This window comes from Gymnoscopelus braueri (assembly GCF_963280865.1).
Source record: "Gymnoscopelus braueri genome assembly, chromosome: 20".
Taxonomy (NCBI): Eukaryota; Metazoa; Chordata; class Actinopteri; order Myctophiformes; family Myctophidae; genus Gymnoscopelus; species Gymnoscopelus braueri.
The window spans coordinates 22,812,627-22,829,710 of NC_137622.1; the positions used below are offsets into that span (position 1 = coordinate 22,812,627).

General features: G+C 43.1%; 2 protein-coding genes across 2 annotated transcripts; one reads left to right on the forward strand and one right to left on the reverse strand.

Moving 5' to 3' along the window:
• Positions 1-1,037: 1,037 nt before the first annotated feature.
• Positions 1,038-2,405, forward strand: crybb1l1 (crystallin, beta B1, like 1; the record flags this gene model as incomplete). Its single annotated transcript, XM_080417072.1, has 5 exons — positions 1,038-1,130; positions 1,259-1,377; positions 1,606-1,738; positions 1,887-2,029; positions 2,234-2,405. 5 exons carry the CDS (start codon positions 1,038-1,040, stop codon positions 2,403-2,405), a joined length of 660 nt encoding a protein of 219 aa, XP_080273198.1.
• Positions 2,406-5,223: 2,818 nt separating this feature from the next.
• On the reverse strand, positions 5,224-9,131 carry LOC308075580 (calcium-binding protein 2-like; the record flags this gene model as incomplete). Its single annotated transcript, XM_080415526.1, has 5 exons — positions 5,224-5,249; positions 5,903-6,048; positions 6,368-6,509; positions 8,677-8,820; positions 9,077-9,131. 5 exons carry the CDS (start codon positions 9,129-9,131, stop codon positions 5,224-5,226), a joined length of 513 nt encoding a protein of 170 aa, XP_080271652.1.
• Between the last annotated feature and the right edge of the window lie 7,953 nt (positions 9,132-17,084).

The window sequence follows — 17,084 nt, forward strand, 5'->3', positions numbered from 1 at the left end:
GGATAAATGAGCGGGTTTTCTATCTGTGGCACCACAAAATGGCTGCCACTGCTATGCCCTATAGCCTATCTGAAGCCCCCATGAATGTAGCATTGAAGAATTGCACAGTTGCATCTGAGCCCAATCATAACGATTATTTATCAACTAAAATTCCATAATATTTTAATAATCTCTTATTTTGAATACATATTTTGTAACCTATAAGGGAATTTTGCACCACTTTATCTAGGAGCAGCATGTCAACATAGTCATTTTCATAGCCAAAATGAATTGATGAATACTGCCACTCTGCCACATCAAACTAAGAAGTTTATAGGCTATCCATACAAAAGTAATAAAGACAGCAGTAGCAACTGGGTGAATAGTGTGACAAATGTTTCAATAACAACTGAGTTGTGTACAAACACACACACACACACACACACACACACACGCACGCACGCACGCACGCACGCACGCACACACAGAGTATCCAATTATTGTGAGACATTTCATTCCATTTCTTGCCCTTCACTTCACCTCACAATCAAGTGTGAAAAAACTCTGAAATGTGAAGCCAAGACAACACCTATAGTATCCACCTAATGTAAACTCTGCCATATTCTCCTTCTAACTTCTGTCACTTCATCCCACTCAGTAGACCAACCATTCCTCATCTTGCGCATCCCACCCACCCAAACCCACCCCTATCTGTCCCTCTCTGATGATGAGGAGGTTCTATTGTCTCCTGTCTCTGACCTCAGCAGGTTTGTTTCTCTTTGACTAATCCCTCCCATGTGGGCGCCAGCGTATAAAAGGGAGGGGCGCACTCTGAGCTACACACACTCAGAGTGAGGCTCGGCGTATAGGCACCACACACAAACACAGGTAAGGTAAACACATATGCACCTGCTGGAAATGCACACATACAAAGCACATAGTGATATGTTTAAACAGATGATAACATTTTCTATCATCCTCCATTTCTTTACACAATCATACAGTTCAACACCTTCATTCACTTCTGTCTTTTTCCCCTCTGTCTCTTGTCAGCAATCATGTCCAGTGGAGATAAGGCCAAGTCTGCTTCCCAGACCGACGGGAAGGCTGCCCAGAGCAAGAAGTCTGAGATGGGAATGAATGCCTACAAGGTACGTGGCTCTCACTTTGGACTGGATGTTCAACAGCACGTGTCACATTGAAGTGAAATACATCCACCTAAAGTTTGAAGCGTCAACAGTCCAACCACGACTTACCTATGTGCCTTTCTCCCCAAAAGATGTACGTGTTCGACCAGGAGAACTTCCAGGGTCGCATGATTGAGATCAGCAACGAGTGCATGAATGTGTGTGAGATGGGCATGGACCGCGTGCGCTCCCTGCGCGTTGAGTGTGGACCGTAAGTCAGCTACAGTCCCTACCTAGAATATATTGCAATAATTCAGGTTATGAGCCTGCGTTGTTAAACAGTGTAATGTGTTTAACAGTACATTTAAAAAGTAAGCAACTGAGTAGTAATATGTTGCTTAGTATGGCACAATGTTAAGACTTTTTTATGCACAGTTTTTGCTCACCAATGGCTTTGAATGGGCAAACAGATTAATAACAACCTTCTGTGCTCTGCCAGCTTCGTCGGTTTCGAGCAGATGAACTTCTGTGGTGAGATGTACATCCTGGAGAAGGGAGAGTACCCCCGCTGGGACTCCTGGAGCAACTGCCAGAAGAACGACTACCTGCTGTCCTTCAGGCCTGTCAGGATGGTAAGAAAAACATCCGCCTCCTAACTCCACCATCACACCTCAATTTGTTCTCCATGATTAGCTTAGCTGTCTAAATGCTGTTAGCCCCTTCGCTAACCAAGTGTTTCTCCTTGGTAACCAAGTGTTTCTCCCTGGTTCTCCCTTGCAGGACCCCGAGAAGCACAAGATCTGCCTGTACGAGGTTGGCGAGTTCAAGGGCCGCAAGATGGAGATCATGGATGATGATGTTCCCAGCCTGTTCTCTTACGGCTTCACCGATAGAGTGGGCAGCATCATGGTCAGCTGTGGAACGTGAGTCTGTTATAACTTAAGTACAGTAGCCAGCCTGAAAGTACTCAGCACTGGAATAGAAGAACAGAACTGAAACATACAGTAATACAATAACAGCAACAACAACAAAACATGTATTCAGGTAGTGTTTCACCAGTAGAACTCAAACGGTGAACTTAGCTGTTTTCTAACTCTTTGTGGTTCTCCTTTCCTTATCGCATACAGCTGGGTGGGATACCAGTTCCCTGGCTACCGTGGTAGCCAGTACCTGCTGGAGAAGGGCGAATTCAGACACTTCAACGAGTACGGCGCCCGCCATCCTCAGTTCCAGTCTGTGAGGCGTATCCGCGACATGCAGTGGCACCAGCAGGGCTGCTACACCATGGCCAGCAAGTGAGGCTCAGGAAGGGAGAGAAAGAGAAAGAGTGGAAGCGAGGGAGAGGGGCGGAGGAAGCGGGAAAGGGGGAGAGATGTCTGAGACCTTTACCTGAAAACTCTTTAGAGGTCTTACGATCTGACACAGCCTGGGGGGAGGGGGGAGGTTCTAGTCCCACCTCTATTCTGAGGCAACAGCTCAATGGAAGGACCATCTGGACCTGAATACAATTCCAGACAACCCTTTATCTCTCTCTATCTCTACTCTTCTCTTTCTCCCCTATGGTCCGACCTTTGCTCCCGCTCTCCCCAACGTTTCTTCCTTTTTTTTGCCCTCCCCCAGCTTCCTTTACCCCTCTGTAGTTCTTTGCAGCACCAAAGAGGGAACGAGAATTCTCTTGCTGTTTTACAACATGATTCTCGGCTCAGGGTAATGATGCACCATTGGAAACTGAGTTTCTAGAGCCCTCCCCCGCCCCTGATTTCCTAACCCTGTGCATTGCACACCCTCTCTGCTGTACAGAATCCTGGCCAAGTTTTCAATAAAAATAAAAATCTTGAATTCAAACATGTCTTTGCATTGTTACTTATAACTATAATGGCTGAGAAAAGGCTTTAAATTGAACCCAGACGTTTACATGGAATACGCTACTGTATAATAATATATATATATATATATATATATATATATATATATATATATATATATATATATATATATATGTGTTTATTTTGTTATTATTCCCTGTTTCACTGTTATCTTTGAAAACAGCAACTAGAATTTTAAAGATGCAATCCATACGTTTCATGTCCTACCTGGGATTCAATCCTAGGTCCCCCCGCATACGCGCAACATTTTTACTGTTGAGCTATTACAGAGAACATATTTGGAAATGCAAATACTCTTGTAAACCAGTAGTCCTACCTGACCACAGGATCGAAATATCTCAATACAATTAAGAGCAGGGAGACTACCGCCAACCACTGCAGTTGTCTTACATACATTATATTTATTAACATAATATGATATCATACCATATAGATTAAAATAACATTAAAAAAAAAAAAGCTATGGATTGCAACTTCAAGCAAATAAATTATCCTTAAAGGAGGAGTTCACCCAAAAAATGACTTATTTTCTATCAATTGCACACCCTGAAGCCTTGAATCCATGGATTCTTTTTAGTTTTTGTCGCATTCCTAAGCTAATAATTTGATTCCCGTCTCCTACCGGCTAATGTATCCGGTAGGAGACACAAAGTAGATTATTTGTGTCTCCTACCGGAAATACATACGGTCATCAAATTATTGTCTTATGAATGCCACAAAAACAAAAATAAATCCATGAAATCAAGGCTTCATAGGGTGTGTAATTGATAGAAAATAAGTCGTTTTTTGGGTGAACTCCTCCTTTAAGCCTGTCAAGTTTAGTTTGGTTGGATGATAATAGACCACTGAAATCTCTGATGGCTAAATGTCAGGAACAAATTATGCATTTGCCAAACAATGATTTGTGGAGTTTGCCTAAATTAGTGTTCCTCAATGGGGGCGGTACAGCCCCCCAGGGGGGCGTACAGAGAAGATTGGGGGGCGCTGGAAGCAATGTTTTTCCAGGGGATAGTTTAATATATTCAAGTGCACATTTTCTTCATTTCATCCTAGACTTTTTTTAATAAACGCTGCAGTCAAATGAGGCGTGTTTTCTGAATTGTGTGTAGTTGCACAGTTTTTAATTGGATGATGATGGAAGATTGGCTATATTTGTAAGTGTTCAATGGGGTTTATACAGGTGGAAGCATTTCTGGAAAGGCTACGAAAGCCTATTTTTTACTCTGTCGTACAACGGTGTTGCTTGCTGAACAATTCTGTGTGACATTGTGTCTCCATGGTACTGGTCATTGTGTCTCCATGGTTCTGGTCATTGTGTCTCCATGGTACTGGTCATTGTGTCAATAAGGTACTGGTCATTGTGTCTCCATATCATGGTCTGTATCATGTCAGTATATCATGGTCAGGATCATGATCAGTATCATGTCAGTATCATGAATGTGACATGATACTGACCATGTGACATGATACTGACACAATACTCACATGATGCTGACCATATTACTGACATGATACTGACCATGATACTGACACGATACTGACACAATACTGACATGATACTGACCATGACACTGACACGATACTGACACAATACTGACATGATACTGACCATGACACTGACACGACACTGACCATGATACTGACATGATACTGAAATGAAATTGACCATGACTAATCATGATACTGACATGATACTGACCATGATTCATGATGTCAGGCCTTGTCACAGGAATGTCAGGCCCTGTCACAAGGATGTCAGGCCCTGCCACAGGGATGGCACTCAGTTTAATAAATAACTAAATAAATGACTAACTACCTAAAAAATAGTTTAGCTTTTTATTAATGTTTTTTAATGTAACATCACATTTTACAAACAAGGCTTTACACTGGACAAACATGAATATATCAAAAATACATACAGTAAAAAAGACAGCATGCTTGCATAAGTAACTGACATGTTTTAGGCTATAGTTTTTTAAATGACCTAATAGTTTCATTTTTAAATCTCTATTGTGTATATGCAAAACAAAGTAAAGTAAAGCAATAAGCTTCAATTTTTTAAGTTTATTTTAATTGTCTATTTTTAAAAAAGACATATAAAATTCATGCTCACAAGAGCAAATAGTATGTCCACTACAGTTTAGCGTGGTCCCTTATCCAGGAGTTACATAGTGCTTCTTTAACGTCTCCATCGTCTCCTCTGTTGTTAAACATCTGGACATCTGGACATGTCAACGTGACATCATTCTTACGAATTCTGTGAAAATGAGAGAAAGAATAAAGAGAGTCGGAAGAGGATGAATATTAGTTTGGCAGCTTCTACAAAATCATGGAAAGGCAAAGTGCACACACAGGGGCTGGCCTATAATATAGTGTTGTAGGCTATATTATAGCCTACACACTCGCTGGCAGACAATGAAAAGTGTTAAATTATTCTTGGGGCTCGAGTCTACATGGATGGGTACCCACAATATTAATGTCATCATCAGTAGCTATATGTTTCAAGAGGTCCAGTATTATCTTTATCTGGGACCCAGAATTCCTGGCAAAGGCCCTGCCTGGGAGCACATTCTCGTTAGCAAACCTACAATAGATACTCATGGTAAAAAAATCATATAGTAAGTTATGTTTTGTGCCATAGTAACATAGTTACATATGCTACGTATTCAAACAATGTAAATCACGAAATGTTCTCATTTGTTATTTATTTTTTATCTTAAATAGCCAATTAACTACAACTCAAAATTTAATTTTTTGACCATTATTATCATTGTATGTTTTGTGATGATGATATCGTGTTGTGCCTGGACATACTCTCTCTCTCTCTCTCTCTCTCTCTCTCTCTCTCTCTCTCTCTCTCTCTCTCTCTCTCTCTCTCTCTCTCTCTCTCTCTCTCTGTTTGTCTCTCACCCTCGAAGTCAACCAAGCCATCCCCATTGTCGACGTCTCTAACGATCTCTTCTATCTGACTGTTAGGCAGTTGTTCTCCCAACAACTTCTTCGTGGCCTCCCGAAGCTCTACTATGTTGATCTTACCGTCTCCGTTAGAGTCAAAACTGGACACAAACATGAACACAGGGTTGTTAGCCTATATCAGTGGTTCTCAAAGTGTGGTCCGGGGACCCCCATGGGTCCTTCACAATCAGTTTAACCACTTTAATTTTATACCCTGGCTATTCCAACGCTGTGTGCTTGTAGATCTTCTATTTCTCTCTCTCTCTTTTTTTTAATACAGAGATCTTCAATTATGGGGGTCCCTGCACCAAATCTTTTCAGATGGGTCTGTGGCCAAATCCTTGACATGAAAATGTTTGAGAACCACTGGCCTATATTGTATATTAAATGTGTGTGCGTAAATGGCAGTTGCATACATACACACATCTTCCTGCGGATTCCACCAGACTGACCTCTTTGAATGCATCTCTGAGTTCTTTGACTCCAATCATGCATGCTGTCTCTGCCACCACCTTGGGTCCCATCAGCTCACACCAGTCCTCAAAATCGATTTTACTGCCCACTGCAGGACAGAAAAGGTACAGGCACACAATAGTGAATCAACACTAATCCCAAATCCTTGATTGTTGCGAACGCAGCGGAAGGAGGCGAAGGCGCGCCTCCGCGCAAGTGGAGCTTACTATGTAACTCTGCCTGGGTTGTGTGTGTCTCTGTCCGTGTGTCTGTGTTCACCTCTCATTGGCTGCATGCACCCATGTGACTCACGCTCTCATTGCCTGCCTGCCCCTGGGTGACATGACTCACATGCGTGCACTGCCTGTAAGCAGCCACCCGAGTGCGCCAGAGTGCAGGAATTTACACAATGCTCTGACACACACACACACGCACACACACACACACACACACACACACACACACACACACACACACACACACACACACACACACACACACACACACACACACACACACACACACACACACACACACACACACACACACACAATGTTCTCTCTCCATCACGGTGAAATAACACGGATTACAAGTCCGTAAATACACAATATTTTCGAGCTGCGTTCGCTTCCCGCGTTCGCGCGTCTTACTTGTGCTATATATGTTAATATACTTTGTGTCATCTCAGGGATTCTATAACTGTTCTGTGACAAACATATAGTCATACCGCCAAAAAAAAACTATATTCAAAGGTCTGATGTTAATTTCTTTGTGTGCTGCTGGGTAGCTTGACCTATAGGCCTACTAATATTTTTAACATATTTTAATAATCAATTTATTAAAAAAATATATATGTATATTATTATGTCCATAGGCCTGTTATGCCCATATAGAGATCCAATTGTCCAAAACCACCGATCCTACCGATATGCCCGGAATAGGCATATACTGATGAGATATACATACACAAGTAAGACGCGCGAACGCAGTAAGCGAACGCAAAAAAAGAAAAAAAAGAATGAAAAAAAATATTTAAAAAAAAGTAACCAATAAAAAAAAAATCTGCGTTAAAAGGAGCATCTTAGAAAAATACAAATTCCCAAAAAAAAAACTTGGAATGTTTTTGAACAATTCAACAAAGTGTTTGAAGTGCCTGTTTCACCCACTTCCGGGGGGCGGAGCCAAAATCCGAGCCCGATGTATTTGTTCGTAGACCCCCACTTAGGGGGGGTAGAAAAAGTTTGGGAGCGATTCGGGCACTTTTCATTTAACATGGGGTTTCAATGGGGAGTTTTTAGGAGCCTTCTCCGGGGCGTGGCTTCCGGGGGAAGGGGCGGGCTTAAACGCAACCTTGACAGGTGTGTTCAGTTTTCAAAGACCTTTCATTTGATGTATGGTACGTCTAAATTGGACATTTACTTATCTCAGAGGAGCTGCACACAGGCAGTGCACACGGAGACACAGACGGAGACACAGACGGAGACACAACCCGAGCAGGGTTACATAGTAAGCTCCACTTGGTCGGAGGCGCGGCTTCGCCGCGCCTCCTCCCGCGTTCGCAATAACTCCATATGAGCATAAAATGTACACCGGCAGTCAGACACATATATAGAGATCTCCACATGGGCATAACAGGGACATAAGCAGACAGTGTATATAGGGGCGGCCATAGCTGAGCCATAGCTGAGTGGTTAGTGAGCCCGCCTAGGGAACCAGCTGGCCCTGGTTGCCCCAGGTTCGATTCCAGGCTATCCCAGCATATGTGCCGATGATATGAAATTTGTCCCTGAGCAAGACTCTTAACCCCAATTGCTCACAGGTTCTCATTGGAAACAAGACCGCAAGGACTTTCATGAACGACCTGTTAAAAGGAATTATCCTTATCCTTGTAGAACTGGTATTGCATAAGGGTGCGGCATGTTTCCCCTACTTGCATCGTTCCCAAGTGGCCGGTGCCCAACGAGCATAGTGCATATAAAATGTTGTTTTTTTGGGGGGCTTTTTCTTATAGTGGTAGTAGTTAAAGCTGAAGGCCAGGAAACTAATGGCAGAGAGGGGAAGTACATCCAACACAGGTCCCCAGAGGCGAGCTAGGGAGGCAGTGTCCATGCACACTACTCAGCCTGTCACCATAGTGCCCAAAATTATTCTGTTCTATTCTGCTCTGTTCTATTCTATTCGCTTCTTGTGATCTTCTCTTTTATGTCTGCTCTGATATCATTGTCTTCAACCCATTGTTTATGATTGTGTCCCTGGTTGGTTGTTGTGTCACTCACAGCTCATTGCTAGTTCAATAAGCTCCATCTCAGTCGGCATGTATCCCATGGTCCTCATGCACTCTCCCAGGTCAGCTTGGCTAATGTAGCCACCGTCCTCCTTGGCCGTACCCTTGGCAAACTCCAAAAACGCATCATGAAGCTCTGTAACACACACACATGCACACACGTACACACGCGCGCACACACACGCGCACACACACACACACACACACACACACACACACACACACACACACACACACACACACACACACACACACACACACACACACACACACACACACACACACACACACACACACACACACACACACACACACATAATGGTTAAACATGAGAGGATAAGGGTAAAGTAATACGATGAGGTACGGTATGTGCTGTTGGGAAGTAATCTTACCTTCAATTTCCTCTGGGCTCAACTCTCTGTCCTGTTGGAAGGTACAGCAATACATTAGTCTCACCTCCGTTATTTCTCTCTCCCTCTATTTCTTCTTTAAAAAATGTCTTTCTCACTCCATTCTCACTCAGACACATACACACTACTGTATGATATTCATAATCAAAAACAAATCCTTGTGTTGACTGATGAGCATATGACACAGCTGGTGAGATGGATGAGTTAAGGGGTCACGAACACAATGTGATGAGCACATAGGAGCTTAGAGAAATGTCAGGAGCAATAGAGAGTATATGCGACAGCCCTTAGGTTGTGTGCGTGGCACGGATTTGTACAGTAAATGTGTGAAAGTAAAAGGGTTTGTGATACTGTGCATGTGTCTGGGAGTTTTGTATAGGCTATTTTTACATACGAGTCACTGTAAAGCCCTGTTTAAGGAAGATGCAGGTGGGGCCCATGATGTTCGCTGGCTCCCTGCACCTGCCTTACCCAGGAGGGGTGTTACAGGTCCCTCCATTGACCCCTTTAGATGCAGACCCAGTCGGTTAGCCCACCACTCTCTTTCTCTGACAGATAGACTGTCTGTATTAGTCTCCTCTTAACATGGAGCACAATACCCAAATTCAATTCTCTCAGGGAGCCACAGCTTTCTGTTCATACAAACGTTTAATACAAATTGTTAGTCTAGTTGCTCTATTGCCCATTTACTGTTCTCCCCTTGTTAGTTAACAAATACATTTACCCTCCTCCTTCTTTCTCTTCTGCTTCCCCTCTTTCACTTTCTGTCTTTCCATTCCCTCTCCTCCTTTTCTTACTACTGAGTTCTCTATTTCTTCCTTTAAATGCTGTCCAGTTTATTTTGGCTAGTTAAGAGACTAAGAAGAATAAGACAGACAGACAGACAGACAGACAGACAGACAGACAGACAGACAGGGAGGGAGGGGGGGAGAGGGAGGGAGGGAGGGAGGGAGGGGGAGAGGGAGAGAGAGGGAGGGAAGAGTAGAAGGAAAGAGAATTAGATAACATACAGTAAATAAGGCAAGGGGTAAATCCCTCCAATTTTAAATAAACTAAAGGGCAAATAAAAAGAGAAAGGAGATTAACTAGAAGAAACTGAATGGAAGTTGGTAAAATTGAGAGAATACATTTGCCTTCTATGAGATTAGGCATCTACTGGTTTGAATAGACTAGAAGTTCGGGCCGCTGCGCGGCCCTCACATCTAGCGTGACGCGTCGTACACTTCGCATCGCAGATCCACCTTACAGCCACCTCACAGTGTGAGCGAGAGTATTGCGTGAAAGTAGGGCAAAGTCGTTTATAATTGTGGGACATGGCAACACTGTGGTGAAAAGTAAGGCAAATTCGCTTATAATCAGAGGACATGGCAACACTGAGTGTCCTGTGCTCCCCTCTGTCTCTGTCCCTGTGTGTTTGTCCCCCTGTCTGTCCAATAAGGTTCGGTCCCACATAAAATTGCCTAGTTGGGTTCCACCTAGGGCCCAGGTAGAACCCACCTAAAGCCCACATGGGCAACCCAGTTGGGACCCACCTCGGTCCCACATATAATTTCCTAGGTGGGGCCCACCTAAGGCCCAGGTAGAACCCACGTATAGCCCACACGGGAAAGCCCAAGTGGGCCCATATAGTTCAGCCCACCTTGAAACCATATGGGTCCCATGTCAGCCCCACATAAATTGCCAAATTGGGGCCCACCTAGGGCCCAGGTAGTACCCACTTAAAGCCCACATGGGCAAACCCAGTTAGGACCCACCTCAGTCCCACATAGAGTTGCCTAGTTGGGGCCCACCTAGTGCCCAGGTAGGACCCACCTATAGCCCACATGGGCAACCCAGTTAGGACCCACCTTGGTCCCACATAGAATTGCCTAGGTGGGACCCACCTAAGGCCCAGATAGAACCCACTTATATCCCACATGGGCATCCCAGTTGGGACCCAAGTGGATCCCGCTGACATTGCCGACATGGGGCCCATATGGTTTAGCCCACCTTGAAACCATATGGGACGCAATGGGCGTGCTGGCTGGGTAGGCTGGCGTGAAAGTGTATAATATTTAGAGAAATTGAAAGTTTCAAATAGGGAAGTAGAAGTAGAAGTAGTGAATTAGCAAACTGGAGATTTAGTGATTTAGACAGAATGTTTCCTTTAGCCTCATTGTGTGCTAATGCACGCAACTGTTAAGGCAGGTTTAATTTTTGTTGTCTCATAACATCCTTTGTCCGTAAACAACATAGGCGACCCGTCTGTGCCTTGACTTCACCCGGCCCCCCGCCCCTTTGCCTGCAGTGTGTGTGTCTCTCTCTCTCACACACACACACACACACACACACACACACACAACAAGGAGAAGTTCTACAGAGTTCGAATGAATTAATAAGATAATATAACAGCGTATCCGCGCGCCTGGTGTAGCCGGTATCATTGATAATCACTTGGATCTAAACAAACGCGCTGTGCGCACCACGCATACGCTCGCTATGAAAAGTCTGGTGTAGATCGATCGGCCGTGTTGTGCCCCCCCCCCACCCCCCGAGTATTTTTTTCTCTCCGTGTCTGTGTCTCTCTCTTTTGTAAATCGAATGCTAAAATTGCCATTTGAATGTAGTTTTAAAAAAAAGATATATATTTTTTAATGTAATTTTTATTGTATTATAGTATTATAATTATTTTCCTGACCTACCAATGCGAAAACAAATGCTTTCATCATGTTTCCCCCTATAAACGTCACTTGAAAGTTACGTTTTAGAAACTTTAATAGTTATCACAACAGCGAACGCTGAAAATCAGCTGTGCAGCCTGTGCTTCTCCTGTCTGTCTGTGCAGTCATTGCGCACAGCTGTGTGTCGTTCCTTCATCATCTCTCTCTCCCCCTCCCTCCCTCTCTCCCTCCCTCCCTCTCTCTCCCTCGCGCTCTCTCTCTCACACACACACACACAAACACACACACACACACACACACACACACACACACACACACACACACACATGCTGTCCTTGTCTCTCCCCCTCCCCCTCCCCCTCCCCCTCCCTCACACACACACACACACACACACACACACACACACACACACACACACACACACACACACACACACACACACACACACACACACACACACATGCTCTCCTTGTCTCTCTCTCTCCCCCTCCCCCTCCCTCCCTCCCTCCCTCCCTCCCTCCCTCACTCTCTCTCTCTCGAGCTCTCTCTCACCCCTCTCTCTCTCCCTCTCTCTCCCTGTCTGTGTCGCTGTCTTGCACGTCCCTCTTTCTCTCGCGCTCTCTCTCTCACCCCTCTCTCTCTCTCTCTCTCTCTCTCTCCCTCTCCGTGCTCACTATCTCGCAGATGATTGGCTGTTCAAAACGGAACACCCGGAAGTAAATTGCGAGATGAAATATAGAGCACTTTATGATTATTATAGAAGGAGACACATGTGAAGGTGGAAAATAAAATAGAAGTACTTCTATACTTTTGCATGAGCGATTTTTGTAGCAAGTTGGGAGAGAAGTGGAGCAGTGCTTTGGCCGTGAGTAGTACCTAAGAGGTTGAGGTTCCAAAAGGGACACCTCTCCATTTGTGTTGTGAGATATGGAACATTTCCTTCCTCCTAGTTATAAATAGTTGATTGGTGGGCATTAGACAGCCGTGTAACTTGGACATTAATTAATTAAAAATGCCAATCTTTCAGCCATAGACTAGACTACTGTTGATGGGAAAGAAGGCATGCAGTTGAATGTCAGATATAGGTAACATTGTATATAGCCTAGCAGGTAGGCAGTATAGGAAGGTCTTTTTTTGTGTTTTTTTTTTGTACTATAGGCCTACCTAGTGTACTGTACAGATCATTTGAAATAATTAATTTATCCCTATTACACCAGAAAAGATTGTGTCCTGAAACTCATGCTGCAAAAACGTCATTTTTTTTAATTCTTTATTTTCCCAGGGTAGTAGCTGAGCACAAGTGCTCATTTTCAGCAACGCCCTGCACATAGAAACACACAGACAGACAAAAGTATACAACCCTCGTAGACGTATTTATGATTCTGACGTCTTCAATCTACGAGAGTTGTAGGGTTCACGCCCCATGGTAGCCATGGCTTGTATACAAGCGTCATGGTGCCGAGTCCCCCTGGTCTAAAGTTGTGTTCGATTTTTTCACATTGCCATCTCTCACATAAACATAAACGTTCAGATTTCAAATATAAAGTGCTTACCACCGAGCCACGGATGTTACAAGGCGATGCGGACCGCGATGAGTACCCGTATCTCCCGTATTGTTCAATAAAAAGCATTTTAATCCCATCGCCGGCCATTTTCTCCAAATTGTCTCCGATACTTTCAACCATGCGACACTAATGGTTGGGAGGTGTATTGCACTCTGATACATTACAAAACAAAAAAAAACAAAAAAAGAAAATGGCCGGCGATGGGATTAAAATGCTTTTTATTGAACAATACGGGAGATACGGGTACTCATCGCGGTCCGCATCGCCTTGTAACATCCGTGGCTCGGTGGTAAGCACTTTATATTTGAAATCTGAACGTTTATGTTTATGTGAGAGATGGCAATGTGAAAAAATCGAACACAACTGAAGAAATTCAGAATCATAAATACATCTACGAGGGTTGTAGGCTATACTACAGCTATGTCAGACCTGGCTTCAGTCATGAATCATGATGAGTCATCACTCATCAGTCATCATGTAGTTCAGGGCTACTCAACTTAAAGGGATACTTCACTTTCGGGCCGGGGACACATTTAAAAAAAATATTAAAAATAAATGAAAAAAGTTATGGAAAATTCATGGCCCCCTCACGACACGCAGTGTCCTACTAATGTGTGAGGGGGCCATGAATTTTCCATAACTTTTTTCATTTATTTTTAATACTTTTTTTAAATGTGTCCCCGGCCTGAAAGTGAAGTATCCCTTTAAGATGGCTCAGGGGCCACTCAGCAAAATACCAAAAGTCCAAGGGGCCGCCATAAAAATGACGGTCCTATTTCGGATTTTTCGATTTTGTAACACACAAGAAAATGTACATTTTGACATCATATTCTTTTCACTGTACCAGTTTATTTTGTGTTGTGTGTATGTCCAGTGGCAGACACCTATCCTGGGTGCGCGGCAAAGCCGCGCGCTGGAAAAATTTGGGGGTCAAACCCCCCCCAAAAACCCGAAATGCATAGAAAACTATGCATTATACCTGTAACAATTGACGCACCTGTATGTATGTCTGTCTGTTTGTTTTTGAAAAATGTTTTAGCAACCCATATATTTGAACGGAAATGTATATTTTTATCCTGTGCTTAAAAAAAAAAGAAAAAAGGGGGCCGCCAAGACGCTGCGATCGGGCCGCGGGTTGAGTAGCGCTGAAGTTGTTTGGTGCAGCGACGTCAGGCAGTTCGTCCAAAATGAAAGGAAAACATGCATTGTTATGCCTATAGCTGTAGAATACAACTCTCGTAGACGTATTTATGATTCTGACGTTTTCAATCTACGAGAGTTGTAGGGTTCACGCCCCATGGAGACAGGGACTTTATGCACTATGCCCCGTAGACACTCCAAACATGTACAAATTGAAAATAAAGGTGCTTACCCCCAAGCCCGAAATGTTAACTGTCTCTACGCGGTAGTAGTTTAATGTAATAATCCATATCTTTCAATAAAGAAGTGTTTTAATGCCGTCTGTGGCCGATTCTGTCGGAAGTTCCCAATGGGCGTTAGTGACGGGTAATGACGGGGCGCATCCGGTGAAACCCGGAATTACACTAAATGTAAACGAGGGTGAAAAAATGGTGTTCGGCCACAGACGGCATTAAAACACTTCTTTATTGAAAGATATGGATTATTACATTAAACTACTACCACGTAGAGACAGTTAACATTTCGGGCTGGGGGTAAGCACCTTTATTTTCAATTTGTACATGTTTGGAGTGTCTACGGGGCATAGTGCAGAAAGTCCCCGTCTCCATGGGGCGTGAACCCTACAACTCTCGTAGATTGAAAACGTCAGAATCATAAATACGTCTACGAGAGTTGTATTCTACAGCTATTATGCCTATATTATATGGTTGGTGTGTTCTTTTCACCGAGTGACACCGTCATAGTAGGCTACTGAGTTATGAATTAGGCTATGTATATCTATAAATTATGAGTAATGAATTAAGTAGCCTATCTATAGGCCTAACTAACTATTTATATATCTGAGTTTGGGGCTTCAGACGTCCTGACATTGCTGCACTTTGATGAGAAGTACAAGGAAGAAGACAACAAAGGTAAGAAAGAAATGGAACTTACACTTGGTTACACTTAGACCTTTTTCATGGCAGCTATTTTGACAAAATAACAAGATGAACACAGGTGATAGACGACCTACTACTAATTAACAATATCAGCTGCACCCTGGTCTGTTTACATGTGAATGGAACACAAATAATAATAATTATCACTAACACACCTGTGTAGCTGTTTACACCACTAGTTCAAACGTTTTAATTTCAAGGACCCCCATACATCTGAGAGTGTAAAAATTGAACCAAATGGACCCATACATTTGGTTCCATTTTGTACACTCTCAGAGTTACAGGCCTGTAATAGCTGTAAGGGTCCATTTGGAACCCCTCATCATGGAACCCTGCACTGTGAGAATCACTGTACCACTAGCTACTTGTTAAAACTGCTGCTATGTAAAATGTCTATTGTATGAGGTCTGACAGTGGTAGGCCTACTGGTAGAATTAGCTCTGTTACATAGAGAGAACCCGAAAGGCTATGAACCAGAGCTATGGTTGAATTAATGGATTGTGAGGTTTTTTTTTACACAGGCTGGATGTGCCTTTAGGTTATGGTGAAGCAATTTAATATCAAATAGACATTACGATGAAGCATTGCCTATTATATCATATTTAATATCATATAGACCAGTGGTTCACAGACCTTTTAGCTCAAGGCCCAAAAGAGAAATGACATGTCTCCCCAGAACCCAAACTAGTGAAAATAGCTATATCAATATCTATGAGTGTCTATGAGCTTGTAGATATGCTATTTTAATTGTAATTTTCACTTTCAATATTGCACATTGACAGTATTTGAAATGTTTCCATATTTTGCACTTGCACTGAGCTACAGTAGGCCTACTGAGCTATAATGGTGGTAATGATGCATGAATGAACTGTATATGGCTCAGGCAGCTTTAGCTTATATAAGAAATCATATAGTGTTTTTTGTGGCTGTGTCAGTATAGCCTATTTTGAGGAGTCATTTAAGACTTGAATCCACGGATAGAGGAAACCTGTTTACTTGTTGTATCGCATCTACCCTTTTTTGGGCGGTGAAACCGCCCCTATAAGTGAGGTTTGGATATTTGTACAACAAATCCTGCGCTGTGATTGGCCAAAAATGTATAAAAATGTACAAAAATGTACCCCGCCTAACCCTGCACCGTGATTGGCCAATCACAGTCTATTCAGGACTGTGATTGGCCAGTGTCACATGACACATGTGTATTGCCCTATATAAGAAACCATAACTTTAAAGAAACCATAAATTTGTTTTTTTTAAAGTTGTACAATGCAAAATCACAACTAACGATTTTTAGCAACCTCTGCTGGTCACTACCGTCACTGCATAGAATTTCCGTAATCCTCGATTACCCAGAATTCCATTCGTTTTCACCGGAAGCCGGAAGCGTTTCAAAAAGCGATCTTTTAATTGATTTATACTATCTACGGATCGTTTCTCTTAGCCAGTGGAGCATTAGTTACCATGAGCTGTGCTTTCTTTTTCTGTTCTTTTTCGATCTTCCAATCCTACATTATCTTAAAATCAGCGTGAGGTTCCTTTTTGTTAATAGCGCGGTAGTTCCTGGCCAAACAGGAAACCGTTGCGGTAGTTCCTGAGGACGTCGGCCACGACGTCATGACGTTGGCCAGGAACGTCATTTTCCCGGGAAAGTCCCCCCCGTACACGTTCAATAGAAAATATATAAATA